The 20,852-nt window shown below is 47.9% G+C and overlaps 2 protein-coding genes across 2 annotated transcripts; one reads left to right on the top strand and one right to left on the bottom strand.

Annotated features, from left to right (window-relative positions):
• Positions 1–1,731: 1,731 nt before the first annotated feature.
• Positions 1,732–19,918, bottom strand: MYO1A (myosin IA). The gene is made up of 27 exons (XM_063075125.1): positions 19,805–19,918; positions 19,574–19,689; positions 19,210–19,304; positions 18,909–19,013; positions 18,648–18,694; positions 18,451–18,514; positions 18,143–18,241; positions 16,174–16,277; positions 15,902–16,049; positions 15,276–15,394; positions 15,109–15,195; positions 13,672–13,737; positions 13,417–13,521; positions 10,995–11,057; positions 10,592–10,792; positions 10,195–10,421; positions 9,641–9,841; positions 9,325–9,418; positions 8,701–8,850; positions 8,532–8,600; positions 8,062–8,136; positions 4,010–4,144; positions 3,207–3,313; positions 2,733–2,865; positions 2,432–2,584; positions 2,156–2,283; positions 1,732–1,855 (listed from the first exon to the last, which is right to left on the bottom strand). Exons 1-27 carry the CDS (start codon positions 19,916–19,918, stop codon positions 1,732–1,734), a joined length of 3,129 nt encoding a protein of 1,042 aa, XP_062931195.1.
• Positions 11,188–11,373, top strand: LOC134391542 (ATP synthase subunit ATP5MJ, mitochondrial). The gene has a single exon (XM_063115520.1). It carries the CDS (start codon positions 11,191–11,193, stop codon positions 11,371–11,373), a length of 183 nt encoding a protein of 60 aa, XP_062971590.1. The 5' UTR covers positions 11,188–11,190.
• Positions 19,919–20,852: the final 934 nt, after the last annotated feature.

Genomic DNA, 20,852 nt, shown 5'->3' with positions numbered 1-20,852 from the left:
AAAGGGAAAGCAGGGTAGGGAGCAGCATCTGTATATTCTCCTGAAATTGCTTCTGAGAATGACCAGACACTTCACTAGGAAAGTGACGACAATTTGGGCCCTGGAGAGCAGGAGATGAGACAGAGATCAGGGGCAATCAGGCTCTGGTCACCACCCCCCTCTCGGCCAGACAGGATCTGCTTGGCCTGATTGGAAGAAGTCAAGGATGGGGGAAGGAGCAGTGGGGGGTGGAGGAAGGCTGGTCAGAGCCTGAGCTACTCCAACTCTGGACACAGCCCCCCACAAGACAGGCTCTAGCCCCTCACCTGCATGAGAAGAGTGGCCTATTTCAGCTCAGAGCAGGGTGTGCCAGAAGCATGGGATGTGTGCTCAGAGAGCAAGATTAATCTGCAGGCAGGAAAAGAAGTTAATCAGGTCTCTCCACCAGCATGATTACCTGGGGCCGTGAGCTGCCTGCCGATGGAAACTGAGGTGGAAGGAGACCACAGCCTCAAGGCACAGTGAGCTCAGTGGAGGAGACAGGGAAGAGGCAGGGAAGACAGAGATCATGAAAGGAGGAAGAAACATCCAGAGACAGAAATAAAGGCAGCTCTTGGTAAGCTCTCACAGACCACAGATCTAAATTTTACTGTGAATATATGAGCAGCTTGTTCCCCAAAGGTAGAGACTGCAATGTTGAGAAGCTGAGACAAGATAGTCTGAGGAAATAGACATGAAGGGGAGTAGAAAAATATTTACAGCATTATACAAAAATATTACGTATTAGTATTAGTCAGAGCCCACAGAATCGGGGACAATGAGATGGTGTGAGACAGTTGGAGACTGAGTAAAAGATAATGATGATGACACAGGGAAAATAAATGAAGAGAAAGGGGCCTAGTCACAAGGATGGAAAAATCTGGGTTGGGGAGCTTCCCCCTTGTCAAGTACCACCAGCTGCAGGCCCCAGCTGTGGCACAGTGATTCGCAAGATAACTGTTGGGAACAGCCTGGCATCTCGGGTGTATGGAAAGGATGGGGGTGCCAGGGAGGCAGGTGTGATGCAGCCCCGTGCTGAGATGGGGGTGGGGGTCAGTTGAGCCCCTGGGTGCAGGGGACCCTGCATTCCCTGGCTTACCTCAGCTTGCATGAGCCCTCCAAACTTGGACCTCTTTTCAGGCTTAATCTCCAAAGAATCCCAGTTTCTGCCAATACACGGATCCGTACTTCTTCCCTCCAGGGACACACTTAATGAATCAGCCCATTGGCCACCTGTGACCTGAGCATCATCCCTGACTCCCCCGCCCCCACCCCAGTCTCTCCACACCCCACCAGAGCTCAGCTGGTCAAGGACCCCAGAGAAAATTTCCCTTCTTTTCCATTTTTATTATTTGTACTAGCTAGCTCCAAGGAGCCTGGGGAGGGGAAAGGATTAGGGGAGGCGGGGGGTGTAAGTACAACTGGGTGAGAAGATGGGGGGAACAGGGACTCACACACACTGACCAAATCTTTGGAAATCACATGTTTTATTAAGTGGGCCAAGAGACTAAAGGTGGGAGAAAGCTACATTTAGGGGACAGGACTGGAAGGATTTGTGAGAAGAAAGGTCCTCTTCAAGGGTTCTCCAATCTCCAGTCCCCACCCTATGATCAGAGGGGTGAGACATGAGATTCTCCCACAAAGGCAGGCAGAGGGGCATTAGTGCTGGTCCAGGAGGAAGAAGCTGCCTCCCTGTGTTAGGCTCCCACCTCCTCACTGCACGGTCACCTCCAGATGACTCCCCTTCTTCTTGCAGCTTAGCTTGCTGTTCCCACCACCTCCAGGGGCCTGGATGACTTTAACTGCCACACTGCTCTCCTTGAACCTCACTGAGAATCTGGAGGGGAACAGACAGAAAAAGCATAGCTAGTGCCCCCATCCCCTCACCCTCACTCTGCATTTCCATGATGGGCCCCCTCATTTCCCTGAAGCAAGTACACTGTACATCCTTCCCACCCCTTGTCAGATGACTTGAGGCCCCAGAGAACTTGGGTGGGGGGACTAAGAAACACCTCCAAGCTCTGCCCTGACATAGCATGCTTCACTTTTTCTGATTGTATGAATTTCCTCGGTCACAGTGACCATCACCCTGGTCATCTGCCCCAAGCCATCCCTCACGCCCAGCTCATGGCCTTACTTCTCAGTCACAGTGACTGGAAGCTGCCTCTGGGTGGCATCCAGCACAGCTCGGTACATTCTGGTCAGCAGTTCAACCACATGTTCACTGACCAGCAGGAAGTCCCCCTTGGAGCCCAGTGATGACATCTTAGAAAGAGGGAGAAATAACAGGGAAGGGATTCGTTTTTTTTTTCCTCCTCAGGAGCCCGAGGGACATCAAAGGCCCAGAGTGAGAGGTAAGTCCCCACTACCACCTTCTCCAGTTTAAGGCCCTGCCCCCACCCAGTTCTGATACCTCACTCAGATGCAAGCTAAAGAGCCCATCCTTGAGGCTGGTGACTGACACCCCAGCCAAACTGTCCAGCCCAATAACAGTTTTGTCCTGGGACTTCTTGATGTCTGTGAGAATCACATGCCCCTTGGTCAGGAGGAGAATCCGAGGAGAACTCTAGTAATGGAACAGGAAAGGGTGAGGAAAAGCAGGATTACCCCCCACCCACTCCACTCAGCAGAGCACACGCTGCTTATCGGCTTTCCAGCTGCCAGCCCCACAGCTCCGGAGCAGGCTGTAGAGAGTTTAGAGCGAAGGCCTTTACCTTGCCATTGCCACGATTGATCTTCTTCACAGTCTCTGCCACCAGAACAGGCCCTTCCTCCCCACCCTTCAGCTTTTGCAGCTTGGGGTTCCCTTGCAGCCCAATGTAGTCACCGTGGAATGGAATAGGGACACTGAGGACACAGGGGAGGCATGCAGTAGAGAAAAGACCCTGAGCCTCCCCACACCCCCCGTAGTTTTCATCTTAATCTTCCCATTCCCTTCTCCCACCCTCCTCGGTATCCTCTGTCTCGGTGGTTCACAGAGCGTGGTCCAGGACCAACATCAGCACCACCAGGACTTGTTTGAAAGGCACATTTTAGGGCCCCCCTCTCAAGACCTGCTGAAACAGAGACTCTGAGGAGGGACATGGCATATGGATGTTAACAGTCCTTTCAGGTGATTCTGAGGCAGGCTCAAGTCTGAGAACAACTGCTTGATGGAACTGGCTGTATAGAGTCTGGGAGGCCCTCACCTCTGGGGGTATGAAGCCTTCTTGCCCTTGAACAGTTCACTGGCACAGAGCTTTTCCCTCAGTATCTCTACCTGCTTTGGAGACAGCTGATCCCGGAACTTCTTGCACTGTGAGAACAGACAGACAAGAGCTAAGATCACAGAGGCAGAGAGCAGTGCTGGGGATGTACTAGGGGAGAAGAGAGACACAGGGGGAAAGGACAGGCACTAGACACTCCAGGGAGAGGCAGGGGCTGGAGGACCTTTGAGGAGGAGGAAGGGAACTGAGGGATGCTGGAGGAAGGGAATGGAAGCACTCAAATGCAAACATCATGAGGGCTGTATGCCTAGCACAGAGGGCAAGCCTTAGTCCCAGACATGTGCTTAATAAGTATTTCCCGAATAAAAGAACAAATGATGTTATGCTGAGTGAAATAAGCTGGATACACAAGGACAAGTATTGTATGATTCTCACTTACATGAGGTACCTACAGTAGTCAAATTCATAGAAATAGAAAGTAGATTATAGGTTATCAGGGGCTGGGGAAATGGGGAGTTATTGCTTAATGGGTAGACAGTTTCAGATGGGGGTGATGAAAAAAAGTGTGGAGATGGACGGTGGTGATAATTGAACAGCAATGTGAATGTACTTAATGCCACTGAACTGTACACTTAAAAATGGTTAAAATGGTAAATTTTATATTATGTATAACTTACCACAATAAAAAAAAAATAGGAAAAAGTAGAAGAAAGAAGCAGAAGAGGAAAATCAGAGGGAGGAAAAAAAAGAACAAATGAGAGGAGAGGAGCCTGGGCCCCACTCACCTTCCATTGGTAGAAGAGCTTCTGCAGCTCCCGGTTAGCTGTGCTGAAGCACTTGTAAGGGGCAGCAGGCCACTGGTTGTCCAAGACATTGGTGGATGGCAAATTGTTCTTCAGCCCCAGGAGGAATTTCTGTGCCTGGATTGGGAGCAGGGGGATTGAGAGTGGAATGATGTGGAGAAACACTTTCTGACAGGCAAATTTGCACAGACATCCTGCCACTTAAAAGCAGGAAGATCAGACATAATGAGAAACAACAAGCAGAACTGAAAAGATAGAAGGGAGTCACCTTCTAGATCTCTTTCAGTGTGAAGTGTAGGCTTACGGCCGGGAGATAAGAGCATGAATGGGAGATTGGAGAAGGATTCATTCCAACCAGAGACCTGCTACCCAGGGCAGTGAGGTGGGAGAAACCAATATGAAAGCTGGTCTCAATATTTTGCTCCTGTAGCTTCCTATTCTCTCAGCTCACAATTGCCTACAGTTGGATGCCACTTGGCTATTGCGTAGATACCAAATCTCTCCTCCTGTCTGATTGGTTAAGTCCAAATACCTCTGCTTGCCATTCAAAGTCCTCCACTTAGAGCCCCATCTCATCATGCATGAGGATGCCCTGCACACCAACAAGACGGGACTCCTTGTCATGCCCTCCTCCTAGCTTACGCAGTATCACTCTGTGCTTCAGCTCATGCTGCTCTCTTAGCTACACTCTGCCAACCTAGCTTCAACCCATCCTTTGAGATTTGGCTCAAAACCCTCCTTAATTCCACAGGCCATGGTTTGCCTCTCCTTTCTTTGAAGCTCCATAGCATTTTGTCTATACCTCTGTCTTTGTAGTATGGTCATTTGTTTATATATATATAAAATCTCCTTCCTCTTCTAAACAGTGAGTCCTTAGGAGTCAGCATCCAGATCTTGAATTTTTTTCATCATTCACATTTATTGAGTGTCTACTCCGTGCCTGGCACCGTTCTAGGTAGTGGGACCCAGCAGTGAACAGAACAAAGTCTTGATTCTCATTGGGCTCACATTCTACTGGGGGCTGGGGAAGGGGCAGGCCACAAGCAAATAAATATATAATGTAATGTCAGATAATGATATCTGCTGTGATGCAAAGAAGCAGGCCCTGAGGCAGGAATAAGTGGTAGCACATTCCAGAAGTATTTAGAAAGTCAGCATGGCTGGAGTAAATTGAGCAAGAGGAGAGAAGATCAGAGAGTTGGTCAGGGACAGATCACAAAGGGCCTTGCAGGCTATGGTGAAGATCTAGGCTTTTACTCTGAGTGAAATGGAATACCATTAGAGGGTTTTAAGCAGAAGAGTTACATAATCTGACTTACACTGTTTTTTTTTTTATTTAATATAGCTTATTTTTTATTTGGAAAGTTTTCAAATTTGCGGGAAAGTTGAGAAAACAGTACAATGAACATCTGTATACTGTATACCCCTCACCTAAATTCACCAATTGATGTTAACATCAGATAGGTCAGCAAATAGGTCTGTGTGTTCTCTCATATGTGCTCTAACACACACATACACACATATATTTATGCATATAAATACATAGATACACACATATACACAAATCCTTGCTATCATACCATCCTAAAGTAGGTTACAGATATCATGACATTTTCCCCTAACACTTCAGCATGCATCTTCCAAGAACTGAGACATTCTCTTACATTATCATAACTCTATCACCACATCTAAGTAAATCAACATTAATTAGAAACACTCATCCAACGGTGATCCATACTAAAATTTCTCTACATATCCTTTATAAACTTCTAAACATGTCCTTTTTAGCTTCATTTTTATTTTCCCTGTTCTGGGACCCAATCAACTTTTATCCATGGCATGTGACTGTTCAGTCGCCCCCAGTTTTTTCCCAGGGAGCACCTACACCTAGCACCCTGTTTGTTTATGATATAGAATTATAGAAGATATAGGAAATGACTTGATCTTGGGCATTTCCAAATGTTTGGAATTTTTTTTTTTTTTTTTTTTTTTTTGTCTTTTTCGTGACCGGTACTCAGCCAGTGAGCATACCGGCCATTCCTATATAGGATCCGAACCTGCGGCAGGAGCGTCGCTGCGCTCCCAGCGCTGCACTCTCCCGAGTGCGCCACAGGGTTGGCCCCAAACGTTTGGAATTTTTATGGAAACATTTCACCAAGACATTAGGTTAAAAAACACAAAAGGTAGAGCACAGAGTATATTGCTGTAATTCTGCAGAACTACCCAAGCTCTTTGTAGCTTCCACTATGGGTCTAGAGGGCTTTGTCCGCAGGATCTGGGCCTAGGGGGGCCTCCAATCACCCTGGAGGCCCTAGTCCTTTGTCTGGTTTGATTTAATTCAACAAACATTCCTAAGCATCTCCCATAATCCCCTTTGTTCCAATCAGTGTGGAGCCTCTGAGGGTTTTCTTCCTGTTACTGTTTGTTTTTTCCAGATCTAGAAAGTTCTGCCCTTCCATATGAAGCCCTCCTATCCCCAGGTCTGCCCAGGTCTGTGGGTTGCCCAGGTCCCTATTAGAGGGGTGCAGTCTCAGGCCATGGTTAAAAGCTCTGGAGTCAAATAGTTTGTGTCCTAGCTCTACCATTTACCTTCTGTGGAACTCCATAGTTTTTTACTTATAAAGCGGGAGAAAGAAAAGGAACTATCTCACAGGGTTGTTGAGAACATTAGAGTTAATGCATGTAAAGAACTAAGCACATAGTTAGGTATTCAAAAGATAATGGAGACTGGCATTGGCAAACTATGGAAAACAGTCAGAAACACTGGGGGAATCAATGCCCAGTAGCCTCAGCATGCTTCTGTGGGGGGTGTGGTCTATTGAAATATTGGTCTAAACCCAGCAACTCCTGGGTTGACATTCAGCAGCACCTGATAATATACAGGTGGAAGAAGGGCCAGTCAGGAGATAAGAGCGAAATCACACTACAGGTCTTAGGTATGTAGCAAGAGAGCACGTACTCTGGGAAGAAAGGCAGACACACTGGAGCCAGCATGAGAGAAGATCAGGCAGAAAGAGGCCTGGGAAGATGGAACTTCCCTGGGAAGGGAGGAAGAAATGAGGGCTCAGGGAGGCAATGAAGAGGCCCAGAGCTCCAGAACTCCCGATCCTCTATTTAGCTGAGAGATCCAGCCTCTTGAACAACAAAGAGGAGCTTCAAGTGAATGTGTGTCATGTCTGAATGAGCCTACTTAGTAAGGGTCCTAGTGACTGTCAAAAATCAAATCAGCGGAGGTCAGTTTTAATTTACTCCAGTTCTCTGTCCAAGATCCCTGCTCTTCCTCCCTCTCTCTGGCCTTTCTCAGGGTTTCTTTGTAAGTGCTGCTCTCTCCCTTGTTTCCTTCCAACACCTCTCAGAGGTATCATTGCTACCTGACAGACGTCTCCAGAAATGACTCTTCTCGGTCTGTTTTTCTCCCACTGGAAACTGCCCATAATTTGAATGTGCAAACCTGGTTCTGGCTTCTTCCTGCCCATACTGACCCAAGTCCTCCAGAATTAAGATAGGTCCTCCCTGACATTTACTTTGTGACTTGCCTGCTATTGTTTCAGAGTGGATAGGAGAAAGAAATGATTCTCAACCCTCACCCCAACCCTAAAAGGGATCTTGAAGGTTGGGCTAGTTAACCCTATGCATGTCTTCACTCTGTTCTTCAATGAGGCTTGAACTCTTCAACTGTTGTTAAACATCCAGCCCCAGTCTCTTCTCAAACCTATTCACTTGTGGGCCAGATGGTGGGTGTGCTGGGACCCCTTCCTGCCACAAGGTTGCCTGCACTGTCCATTCAAGCAAAACGCTGTCCGATTCTGCTCCTGAGCTAAGGCGTGCGGGCCTGCTCCCTGCAGGGTGCTGCCCATCCCCTCTAGGACTTCAGTACACACAGATTGAGGAAGCTTTTGGGTGAAAGCTTTCAGTTGCCTTCTCTCAACCCCACATCTTCAGCTTTTCCAAACCTGTTTCTCCCTCATCCACCTCCACCACCCCCCCCCTCTCCCACCCTAGCCTCAAGCCCCACCCTAGCCCCTACCACTTACAATGCTCTTGTAGATGAAATTTGCCAAGATGAGGGCAGCCCCTGACCGGAAATATTTTCGATAATTCTTGCGGGCCTGGCAGGGACATACAAGAAAGGAGCCAAAGTGAAGATTGATTCTAAAAGAGGATATATTATTTTTTCAACCACACAAAGAACAGAGTAAGACAAAGAGCATTATTAGTTGAAAGGGAGGGAGTAAAGTCAGACAAGTTAACAGTGAGGAGGACCCTAAAAGCAGAAGGCAGAGCTCTGCTGCCAAGTCAGAGACACACCCAGACATATATACAGATCTCCCCAACAGGCATCCGTATTCCCAGACATACACCCACACATGGATGGGCCATCACACAGAGGTCTGGCCTGGGTGCAGGCAAGACTGCAATTCCTCCTGAATTGTGCCGGCTGCTGGGGAGAAAGAGCAGCAGAAAGCCAGTGTGGGGAGGAAACCCCTCTCCCATTCCCCATTACCTTCCATCCTCTCACAAAAGCCTGGATCAACAGCGCTGATGCTTTCATCTTCCCATAGCATTTCTTTTGCTGCAGAAAACATTGGAGCTGTTAGAAAAACACCACCTTCTGAACCATCTCTCACCCTAGCTATTAGAGTGAAGGGGTTGGGACTTTGGGGTGACCGTACCATGTTGCCCCGAAACCAAGAAGAAATGAGGATCTGGCTCTTTCGCATCTGCTGGTAGTGGGTGCGACAGCGCCAGCCTCGGTAACTCTTCTGTATGAGTGTGGCCAGCTGTTGGAGTCTAAGGCGCCTCTGCTCTTCTAGGTAGAAAAGCTGTGAAGAGGTCAAAGTGTGGGACAGAAAGGCTGGTCTAGGGGAACAGTGTCTCTCATCCTGCATCCCACAGTATTAAAGGCTTGCCAGCCAGCATCTTATTTGATCATCCCTTTGTCTTCTTAGTTTATTCATTTATTCATTCATTTAACAAGCATTTACTGCACTCTAACTGTGCTAGGTGTTGGGAAGTCAAACATAAGCTGCACATCACCCCAACCATCAAGGAGTTCTGCTTTAGGCGGAGGCACTCGGAGAGGGCCATGTAGCACACCTAGCTCCCAAGGCTAAGGGCAGGGTGGGAACCTGAGGATTCATTTCCCAGGGATAACATCCCTGCAGGTAGGAGACTTCCTCATCCACTACCCATTCCAAGTTATAAATGCTCCCCTGCCCCCCAGCCTCCTGCTCAGGTGAGCTCTCAACTCTTCTGCCCTCCATCTCCGCAAAATGCAAGTACACTCTCTAACTCACAGTCTTGGGGTTTCTAATGAAGATCTTTGTCTTCCCAAATGCCAGTTCCTCTGAGGACACGCTCAATTCCTCCAGGACCTTCTCGATCCCCTCCCTACAGGAGCAGATGGGGGAAAGCTGCAGAGGGGCATCTCAGGAGAGGTTCCTCTTCCACCTTTCTCCTAGCTCCATTCAGACTCTGAGAAGTGCTAATTCATTTCCCCAAGTATCCATTTACCGAGCTTCAGCAGATGTGAATGGCATCTCCAGTCTCTTACCCCAGAGATGTTCCCTACAATGCCCTTCCCTGCTCCCCAGTCTCCCCACTGAGTCTTACCGGTCTCCCCCATTCCAGTGAGGCCAAGTGCTTTGGCTCAGCAGTCGGTATCTTTCCAGGAAGGGCCCATACCCCTGGCGATAGGCATAGCCTGCCCGTCGTACCCGCACATTCTCCAGCAGCCCCAGGTACCGAGCCTGGATTGCCACCAACTCTGAGGAGAACTGACCTCGCTGCTGATGCTCATTGGGCTTTATGCACCTGGGTGGGAAGTGGAGCAAGGCACAGGCTGCAGGAGCTGACACAATTGCCAGTGTAACCCACCTTCGTTTCTACACCCCTATTCTGCATGCATTCCCCTAAGTTGAAAAATTTCAGAGGAAGTAGACACACTGGCCTTCCCAGTTTTACTCACTACTGTATGGCCCCTACCAAATCTGATGCTCTTCCCCCTACAGGACTCTCAGCTCTTCATCTGGCTCTGTTTTCCATGAGGAAAGGGCCTCTGATACTCTTATTCCAGAGATGCCCCTCCCCCGCACATGAACATGTTGGAAGGCATGTGAATTCTATACATGCCATGTATCATGTTCCCCTGTGTGCCAGCATGTCACCTGATATAGTTGGGGTTCTTGGAATACAGGTTCTTCATGAGTACGGCCACAGAACTCTTGAACTGGGCCCCAGCAGTTGGGGGGCGTTTAAGAGATGCCTGCTTGGGATTGCCCTCAGGGAACAAGGACCGAAGGAGGGGGTGCTGAGCCTTCCACATGGCCTGGGACAGGTCTCGGAAGAGTAGGTCATTATTCTTGTCAATAAAGCTGGTCACGTTGTATGTCACCTGTAGAGGTGCAGCTATAGGTTTGGAGGCCCCACAACCTTGTCCCAGCCCTTGGCCCTCCCAGGCTCAAGGTGAAGTATTTCTGGCTCTCACCTCCCCTCAGTTCCTCCCCCACTGCCTTCAGCCTGTGCCCAGGCCCTACTCTTTACCCTCTGGCCCCGCCATATTACCTTGCCTGCATAGTGGCAGATGCGGAAGCAGCTGAGGCCCATGGTGTGGTCATACTGGTGCTGGGCATTCTGTGTGACTTTGCTCTCATAGTGACCATGCTTGGAGAAGAGCTGGTTTAGCTTTGCTAGGAAGGTGGAGTCACTGACCACGCCAGGCCGCAGGCACTCCTCATCCAGCATGGCCAGGATACCTTGCTGATTCTGGGTCAAGAGAACAAGATCAGCTCAACCTACGCCTGGTCCTCCACAATGTCTGCATTCTCACTGCTGCCCCCTTGGCCCCCTCTCATCCTTTGCCCTCTTTACCATCTTTACCAAGTGGGGTAACGGGGAGAGAGACAGGGGAAGGATGTTCAGGTAGTCTGGTAGGGGAGATCCCAGAGATAAGAAAAAGATAACTCACATGCTCAATGAGGTTACAGATGATACTGTTATCAAAGTAGTCCACCTTTGTCCATGGTATACCCTGGCAAAGGGAGACATAATAAATTATAGGGAGCGGGTCCAAGATAAGTCTCCAAAGACCTCACCAGACCCAGACTTCCTTTCGCCCATGCCACAAAGGACCATCAGAAAGCCCCATAGTTCATTTCACCGAGATGCTTCAAAGCATTATTAAAAATGTTTGGATCACCATGAAGCCTTACTATACCCAAGTTTACCAGGAAATTTGGGTAGGAATGGGGTTGATGGGCTTCATCGTTTATAAAATTAGGAGTGCTGATAAAAGAAGTAAAGCTTTGAAAGGTTCAAGTCCTGCACCTACTCATGGTCATCATTAACCAGCTTTACTTGGAATGCACATGAGATGAAACATCAGTCTGCCTGTAAATTTAAGCAAGCTGTGTTAGACGGGAACATGGAACATAACTGTATACTTGTATAAGTACCGTGGACTTCTCGGCATGAATAAGTGTGTGCATGAGATTAAAAAAAAAAAAAGCCCCATAGTTCAGAGGGTCCTTGGTATGGTTCCCATTTATGTCCCCATCCCTCCAAGGGAGGGTGGAGAATTTGTGAGGTGGGTGGACAGACACATGGGAGGAACCAGAGCATCTGTGAGAAAGGGAAAGACAACACAAAGAGCCCCATGGGTGGTGTAGGGTGGAGAAAGCAGTGTAATATGTTGGGTGGAGATTGGGATAGAGATTACCCAAGTGTGGGAGTGGGAAATGATCCATGTGTATGTGGAAAAGCAAATAGCTACACTACTCTGGCAATAAACTATAAAATCAGAGCACATGAGTGAGAATTTGTAATCAAATGACAAAGCTAATTTTATGCATCTCCGAAGATCTACATCAGTGATTCTCAAACTTGAGTGTACATCACAATCACTAGAGGGCTTGTTAAAACATAGATTGCTGGCCCCCCCCCCAAGTTTCTGAGTCAACGGGTCTGGGAAATTTGCATTTCCAACACATTCCAGGTGATACTGCTGCTACTGGTCCAGGACCGCACTTTAAGAACCATTGATCTACATGACACTTTGGGACTGTATAATTTTTTAAAAGGCAAGAATGGTACAGAAGCAGAAGATCCAAAGATGGTTATTCTCTACTATGGGAACTTGCCGGGCATCATGTCTACAGGCAGGATAGCTCCTGATCCCATCCAAGGGTCAGGTGTCCCAGGCTGAGGTCATTCCCAGGTGTGGCTGGGGAGCATAAGCCTTTCTTTCCCTCCTCCCTCACAGGTCTTTAGAGAAAGCAGAGTGAAATTAAGTAAAGTTTCCCTCCCATTTCATCCCCCAAATGCCTTCCCCAATCAGTTAAATGAATTATGATATTCTTACAATCCTATGGATTTGAAAAAAGAATATATATACTGATATAGAAATACCTCTTGGTAAGCGATGAAAACAAGGTGCAGAACAGAGTGTATTTACTGCAATTTGTATAAATTTTGTGGAAAAATATATTTACAGATTTGCTTGTATACATGTAAGAGACCTCTGGAAGGAGGTACATCTTGATTGCCTCTGCATGGGGAGGGGAAGTAACAGGTTGGGGGGCAGGGGTGGAGAGAGACCTTTCTTTATATACCTTCTTAAGCTTTTTGAATTTTGAAGCATGGAAATGTATTATCTATTTGATAATGTAAATTGCTAACATAAAAACATGCAAAACAACTAAAAAATCTTTTCCACATGTTGTGACCACATTGCCTGAAATTCTGCCATAACAGATTCTTGAGAGCTCACAAGGGAACATCCCTGGGAGGGTTTTGATGAGTGAGATTCAGCCATTTACACTTTGGGGTGGATTAGCTCAATCGGGGAGGTTTTCTAACACCTAGCCATAGAAAACAGAGGTTTACACTGAATCAGGGAAGGACTGTGGAAAATTGGAACCATGGGGCACTTCTGGTGAGGAAGTCTGGGATCTGGGTGCTACAAGAGCGGACAGTAACATCAGCCAGGGCCCAGAGGGGACAATGGATTCTGAGATGTTAGAGAAGGACATAGAAAGGGATGGGGTAGGGTGTCAAGCCCAGGAGAAATGTCCCTTCTAAATTTGGCTCACGGTCTGTCATAGTACAAGCACAGCTGTCACTTCACTCTTGTCAAGACTCTCCACACTTACACCCTTCCATCAACTTGCCCCCTGCCTTGCCTGGCCTGGAGTGGGAAACTGGAGAAAAGGAGGACAGAGGGCAGAGAATTAGGGGTACTTGGTAAGGCTGGAATGTTTAGCTGCTCAAAGGAAGCTTTTTGTCATTTGTGGGGACAATTTAGAGAAAATTGTGATCAAGGAGAAAGGAAGATCTGGCATATGCCTAGAAGTCATTTAAGAGAAGGGAAGTAAGGGGAAGACTTAATTTACCTCTCTCTTATATTCCTCTTGCTCCTCTTTCAGGGTCATTTCGATGAACACCTGCTGCAGCTTCTCATTGCAGTAGTTGATCACAAATTGCTCAAAGCTATTGTCCTAAGGGAGGGTACACAGGTTAAAGAGAGAGACCAGCTCACCCTAAGACCCTTTCTCCCTCTCAGCCCTGCCTCTCTCACATCCCCCCTGTGAGCCTGCCCACCTCCAACCCTAGAAGCAGAGTGCTGAGGTTGGCTGAGGCTCTCTCACCTCTAATATCTCAAAGCCGTAGATATCCAGGACTCCCATTACCTTCGTCTTCTCCCCAGTGCCCACCTGAAGGGAAAGATAAATCTGAGGACAGGGTCCCTCTGAGCACCAGGCCAGGCCCTTCTGGAGCAGATGAGGATAGAGTAGGGGGCAAACAGAACTCGAGTGAGCTTGACCAAGATGGAAAGAAACTGTTGTGATTTTATTATCCTTCCTTTTCCATATGCTAGTGGATATGAAGGAAGGAAGGAAGGGAGGGAGGGAGGAGGAAAAGGAAGATGCAAATACATTCTAGGATGGTGCTCCCGTGGTATAAGGTAGAAAGACATTAAAATCCTCTCAGGATAATATATCTGTAGAGCATTTTACAAAAAATTCCATGTCCTTATTTAAAATTAAGCCTTATCATAGCCTTAAAAGGTATGATTATTCCCATTTTACAGATGAAAAAATCAAATTTCAAAAGGGCTAAACATTTACTCAAGCCTAGATTCAGATCCCAACTTACCCTGCTGCCTTTCAGTAATTGCGTCTACGTGAATGGCATTTTCATACAGATAATTTTTAATAACAGCTTTATTGAATACAATTCACATACCATGTGCAATTCAGTGGTTTTTTTTAGTATATTCCAAAGGTTGTACAACCATCACCACTACCTAATTCTAGAACATTTTCGTCACCCCCTCAAAAAAATCCTGTATCCATTAGCAGTGTCTCTCCATTTCCCGCCCCTCCAACCCCTGGCAATCACTGCTCTACTTTCCATATCTATGGATTTGCCTATTCTGGACATTTCATATAAATGGAATCATACAAAACACGGTCTTTTGTGTCTGGCTTCTTTCACTCAGTATAATGTTTTTGAGGTTCATCAATGTATGTATCATGTATCAGTACTTCATTTCTTTTTATGACCAAATACCATTCTGTTGTACGGATATACCATTTTGTTTATCCATTCATCAGTTGATGGACATTTGTGTTCTTTCTACTTTTTGGCTATTATGAATAATACCTCTATGAACATTTGTACAGGTGTTTGTGAGGACATCTGTTTTCAGTTTTCTTGGATATATACCGAGGAATGAATGGAACTGCTGGATCATATTGTAACAATGTACCTAATTTTATCTGATCCTCACTAAACTCTGTGAAGCAGGTGGGCATTAGTTTTTTAGTGGCCATTTTCAGATCGAGAAAGTAAGGCTCACAATCTTTGAGAAACTGAAAGGCCACATGACTGGTAAGTAGAGGATCCAGATTGTCTAACTAAAAATCCAGTGACATTTCCACAATAATGCACTATTGGAAGGAACCGTACCCTCCCCTCATCCTCACTCAGTTCATCTCAGAAACCAACCTGTGGAGCTGGTGACCAGGGCAAAAAAGGTGAGGCAGGCAGAGGAGTGTGGAGGAAGGAGGGCAATCGCTCACCTTGATGCTCTCATTGATTCGATTCACTATCCAGGTGAAGAGGCGGCCATAGATATTCTTAGCCAGTGCATCCCGAGCATACTGAGCCTGTAGGATGGGGCCAAGACAGTTAGTGTGGCAGCCACAAAACAGACTCAAAATCAGCTCCCTCCAGTAGATTTTCTTACCTGGATAACATTCAGTGCTGTGACCACCTTTTCTTTAGCCGTTTCCATGGTCCTTGAGCACAAAGCTCTCTCTAGATCCTTTGAATTCAAACCCACCATCTCCCCTATCTCCCGAACACCTGGAGTGATGAGGATATACAACAGGGCCTGAGAGAGGGCTGTCTCGTGGGAAGGGAGGGAGAGCTGATAAGTGAAACTGATTGGGAGACAGGTGTCCCTGGGTCTCACAGAGGAATTCATCGCAGCCACCCCAGAACATGGCCCTGGAGGAATCTCGGGTGGGGCGGGGGATGGCCAAGGTGGATGGCCAGGAGAAGGGATCTGGGCACTTCATGTGCCTTATCCACTTTCATATGAGAATCTCTTGAAATAGGTGTAATTATCCCCATTTTGCAGAAGAATCCAATAAGACTTAGAGAAGTCCTAGACCTAGGTCTATCAAATTTCAAAACCTCGTTCCAATACACCTCATTGGGAGCTCTCGATGAGTCTGAGGCAGAACTCAGGAGTGGGGTGAGTAGGACTGCACCAGGGTGAGGTGGGTTATGCTGGAGATGGTGGAAGATCATGAATTGCAATAGGAGATTCAGGAGGTTGGATAGGGGCTTCAGCAGGGTGGTGCAGACCTCTCCCATCACGGATGCCACTTGCTGGTATCCCATTGGCCTGGAACTCATCCACCAGCTCCACATTTCCCAACTTCAGCACCAGGGCCGTCACCTCTAGCACTTGTCGAATCTCCTCCTCTGAAAATCCGATTACTGTCATTGCACTCTTAATGAGAAAGCAGAAATCAGAAGCTGAATTGATGGTACCAGTCCAATACCTCTCTTCTCAAAGCTAGAGCATGAGCTCAGGGAACAGAAGGGCCCAAGCCTATTCCGCCCTGGGCATCTACCTGTACAGCCCTGAAGTTGGAGGCATCGTCCACTCCATCCACTCTGGACATGTCCCAGTTCAGATAGGCATAGCCACTTGTATCCTGCTCGAGCTTGAGGGCCTCTGCGAGGGCCAGTGTGGGGAAGAGGATTAGTTCCCAGGCTGTTTGGGAGTTCATACTTGTCGGGTTCCCCTTTCCCCCAACTTTTATGAAAGAAAAGCCTTATTTACTCTCTACCCCACCCTCAGAGTTCTAAACAATAAAAACAAACAAGCAAACCCTTCATCCTCTCAGTGCCTCTGAGAGGATGAAGGTGAGGGGAAAAGGGTAAGCACATATCTCCCACCCACCCCACCCACCCCAGCCTCAACACCTCACCCTTGGCTCATCTGTTATTTGTTCACTGAGCACTGACAAAGGGACAGGTAGTGTGGTTCCCTGACCTTGACTCCTCTTCTAGAAGGTTTTCCTTGATGCTGGGAGGCTGAGCCAAATGGCTCTCTTGCATTTCCCCAAGGTAAATCTCTATCCCAGCCCATATCACATGGGCTAGGTTTTGTTTTTTTCTGTCTTTCCCACAAATGAACAATTTATGTGTTGGGATTGTGTTTCACATCTCCACATTCTGTGTGCCTGGCTGGCATGCACGAACTTTTTTCTTTTTAATGAATGAATCAAGGGAATGGTCAAAGCTGTTTGCCTGAGATGGGTAGGATTGGGTTAATCATGAAGCTTGAGGGATGTCAATTATCTGTTATACAAATTATCTGAGAACCAGGGAATGTCTCTCAAACTAGAATTTAATGGTAACTTCCCCTGGCACACAAATTTTGAAACAGGAGCCTATTAAGGAGGGGTATCTGGAGGGAAAGAGAATCAGAAAGCCAGGGAGACCTCATCCAGAGTCAGCCTAAAACAACAGGTGACAGCATCAGCCAGAACAAGACACTAGTGCCTACAATTCAGACAAATTGAACATGACCAAAACTATTAATTAAGAAAGACGATGAGTCCTGCAGGGGCTGTTGTATCATAGAGATCTCCAGGAGGGGGAAAGGAGATAGACAAATGTCCAGCACAGAATAACCAGAAACCAAAGAGACAGATCCTTGGGGACCAGACACCCACTGTGTTCATACCTAGAGAGGTTCCACCAGACTCACCCAGAGCCACCTTGGGTCACTCCAGCATCCAGGCTGGGATGGGCTTTTCCCATCCCAGGACAAGGCAAGGGGCTCTGCACCTTCTTTCCCTATAGCCACCTGCACAGGCCTGATGGTACCTATCACACTGTATCGCAATGTACCTGTTCACAAATCTGCCATCCCTAGAAGACTGTAAGTTCTTTGAGGACAGGGTCCATGTCTTACTCATCTCTTTTTCCCTAGAGGCTAGCATAATGTTTGATCACAGTAGGTCAATTCATTTTTTCATTCATTCATTAAGAAATGTTTGATGAATGAATAAATGGATGAATGAATGAGTAAATGAATGCATGAAACCTCCATAGAGCTATCTGAAAAAAGAAAGTCAGGCACAGGGGCCTAGATGAAGCAGGTGTAGACCCAGGACAACTTCAACTAAGCTCGTTGAAAATTCTTGAATATTTACAGCAACCTGCTTGCTTCCCTGCTGAATAAAGCCCCTTAAATTGAAAGCAGGAATAAAGGTAGATGGAGATGAGGGTTCTGTGTTTAAAGACAGCTTGTGGAAAGAGGAACCCAGGCAGGAGAGAGGAATGACAGCAATGAACAGGCAAGAAGGTATATCTGGCAATAAAACCCTAGAAAAGGAAGAGAACATAGGAGTCAGGGGATTTCTTCCCAACAATGGGTGGGTGAGGTTCATTCAGGGTGAGGGATGCAGGGAAGAAGAAATCTGGGATGCTCAAGGGAAGAGGGCTGCAGGGTCCCAGAGGGGACCAGGGGTTCTGGGGATTGAATGGAGGTTGGGGATTCTTTGTCATGTGTCTGGGGCAGGCACCTACTCAGTAGTTGTGCATCTGCTCCAGCCAGTAGATGATAGAAGATGTGGAAGTTCCTTTCTCCTTTGAGCTGCTTCACCACTCGGGATTTCTCAAGCAGATCTGGCAGAGAATTAGAAAATAACATCTTGAGTGCTTGGGAGCTACTGCAGCTTCCCTCTAATTGTGTCCTCATCCCTGGTGTCTCTAGTACTTGGGAAATCTCTTGGAAGTCTAATATTCCTCCTTCCTACAGGGACAGATTAGCAAAAAGGGACACCATGGGGCAGGTGGAAGAAAGAGACGGTGAACAAAATGGCAGAGACACGTACAGTTTGTGATGACGCCACCGAGGGGGGATCCCTTGAAGTCAAATTCAATATCCATGTATTTTCCCTTCAGAGAGAGACCAGAGAGAGAGAGTTTGCTTCCTCCTCTTCTCGTCACCCTGTCTAGGAGGGGACTGTACTACATTCCTCTTCTCAGGCCCCCACACCCTCTCCTCCCAGGTTGGGAGATGTTCACTCACAAATCGAGAGGAGTTGTTGTTGCGAATGGTCTTGGCATTGCCAAAAGCTGCAGAGATGAGGAGGGGAGAAGTGAGCTGGCTGGGGGGAGAACTGGGACTCTAGAGAAGGGAAGGAAGCAGGGTTTCCAGTCCTTGTGCCAATCTCAGATTTTTCAGGCTGAATGAGAGTGGAGGTTTTGGAGCATTGGAGAAGACGGTCTAGGACTGCATAACTCTGGGGCGGGGGAGCAAGGTGGGGAAGGCAGAGACCAGCATTCTCACCCTCCAGCACGGGGTTTGACTGAAGCAGTTGCTCCTTCACAGAGTTAACCTGCTCCTTTTTCCCACAGACAGCGGCCACGTAAGACATCACCAGCTTGCTAGCCTCTGTGCAGAAGAAACTCTCGTGTGGATACCTGCCCATGGCCGACCCTTCCCCCCACCTTCCTCCGTAACTTCTGTCACCCCATCACCTCACACTCCCCTGAGTTGGAAACACTGGGACGGAACTTCTGGGGTGAGAGGGGACAGGACTAGGCCTAACTTGGAAAGAGAAAAGAGGGTGGTTCCAGAGGTGCCTCACCAGTCTTCCCAGCTCCACTCTCGCCTGTGATGAGGATACACTGGTCTTGGTCCTGGTCCTTCAGTGACTGATATGCCACATTTGCCAGTGCATAGCTTGGGGGGGGGGGAAGTAGGCAATGACCAATGGTGGGGCCAGTCCAAGACACCATCTTCCACTCAATCCCCAGCTCCCAGGTTCATCCACTCTCTCTACTTGGACCAGACTATTCAAGAAGTGACAGGCCTAGGAAGCGGCCTTCAGAGGGCCAGGGGAAGGAAGGACAACTGGAGAACCCCCTTCAGGGGAACGGATAGAGGAAATTAGGATGCCTCACAGTCAAGAAGCTGGGGCCCAGTCAGCCTTCCCTTAGTCCTCTACTCACATGTGGGGCTTCAGCTCATAGAAGGTATAGTCCTGGTATTTGGCAATGAACTCTGGGCCATAGATGGGCAGCTGTTGGTAGGGATTCACTGAGATCACCACATTCCCAATGTAGGTCTGGAGCCAGGAAAAAGGTGAATGAGCCAGAGGGGGTTGGGAGGAGGTGAGGAGTGGGAGCACATGAGCTCTCTAGCCACACACCCACAGCCTGGGGCACCCGTACTGCACTCACATAAATCTCCTCATTTTCATAGCGAAGCTGAAGGTTCTTGAGCAGAGACTCCTCCACCAGGGGTTCCAGGAGGACAAGGTCTTCCACCCCCACAGTACCTTGCAGGAGAGGCATACCCAGAGGAGCTACTGATCCTGGGAGTAAAAGGGGGGGGGGCAGTTTGCTGATGTCTGCTCAACATTAGGGGCCAGTAACTGTTTGAGTAGAGTGGGGGCAAAAGGAACTCTCCCCCATGACCTGGCCCTAGGGAGAGTCCCCAAACTTGGAGACGCCTGGACTAGTCCAAGCTGAGGGAGATGGAAACTATCAGCAAAAGGCGAGGGAATCCTCTGCTCCCTGGGTTATGGTTGGTGGGGGTGGGGAACAGGGGTGGGACAGGACCACCTGCCTCTGACCACCAGGGCAAGCAAGGCACATAGTAGGCAGTGACAGGAAACAGAGTTGTGCTTGATGGAGAGAAGGCTGAGGAGGAAAGTGTAAGCAAACTTTGTGCTGCAGCCAGGTATAGAAAGCTCTCTCCCTCCTGCACTGAGGCCCTGGCCAGGATCAAGACTCCCTATTTGCCCCCAGTGCTTCTTCTCAACCCCTACTTCTCACAGACTCTATTTCAGTCACCCAACCCACCTATACCCATTTCAGAAGTTCTTCCAAATGTCTCTCTTCCCCTATCATTGCTACAGTAAGCTTCATTTTTAAAATGGGGACTGGACAAGGTGATGAATTAGAGGACAGAGACAGGAGTTCTTCCACAAAAAATTGGAATTCCCAAAGAAAATGAAAGTGAGGTTTTGTTTCCCCAACAAACAAGTAGTTGTCAGGACCTCAGCATGGGCTGTACATCTGTCCCTATTTTTCCATCTCCAGCTTTTACACCCATTCCTGTAAGCTTTTGACATAGACTTTGCCCCAGAGGGACACACCCAGCTTTTTAGTAGCTGGTAGGAATGGACGAGGAGCAGAGTCAGAGCTGCAGGGAGGGTTGAGGGGCTTGGCCCCCGCACAGTGGCACATGGCAGGTATACCCTAAGGAGGAAGCCCAGCCCTCCTT

This window comes from Cynocephalus volans, chromosome 12 (genome assembly GCF_027409185.1).
Source record: "Cynocephalus volans isolate mCynVol1 chromosome 12, mCynVol1.pri, whole genome shotgun sequence".
Taxonomy (NCBI): Eukaryota; Metazoa; Chordata; class Mammalia; order Dermoptera; family Cynocephalidae; genus Cynocephalus; species Cynocephalus volans.
The sequence above is the reverse complement of the archived record's forward strand: the minus strand, read 5'-3'. Positions and strand labels throughout refer to the sequence as shown.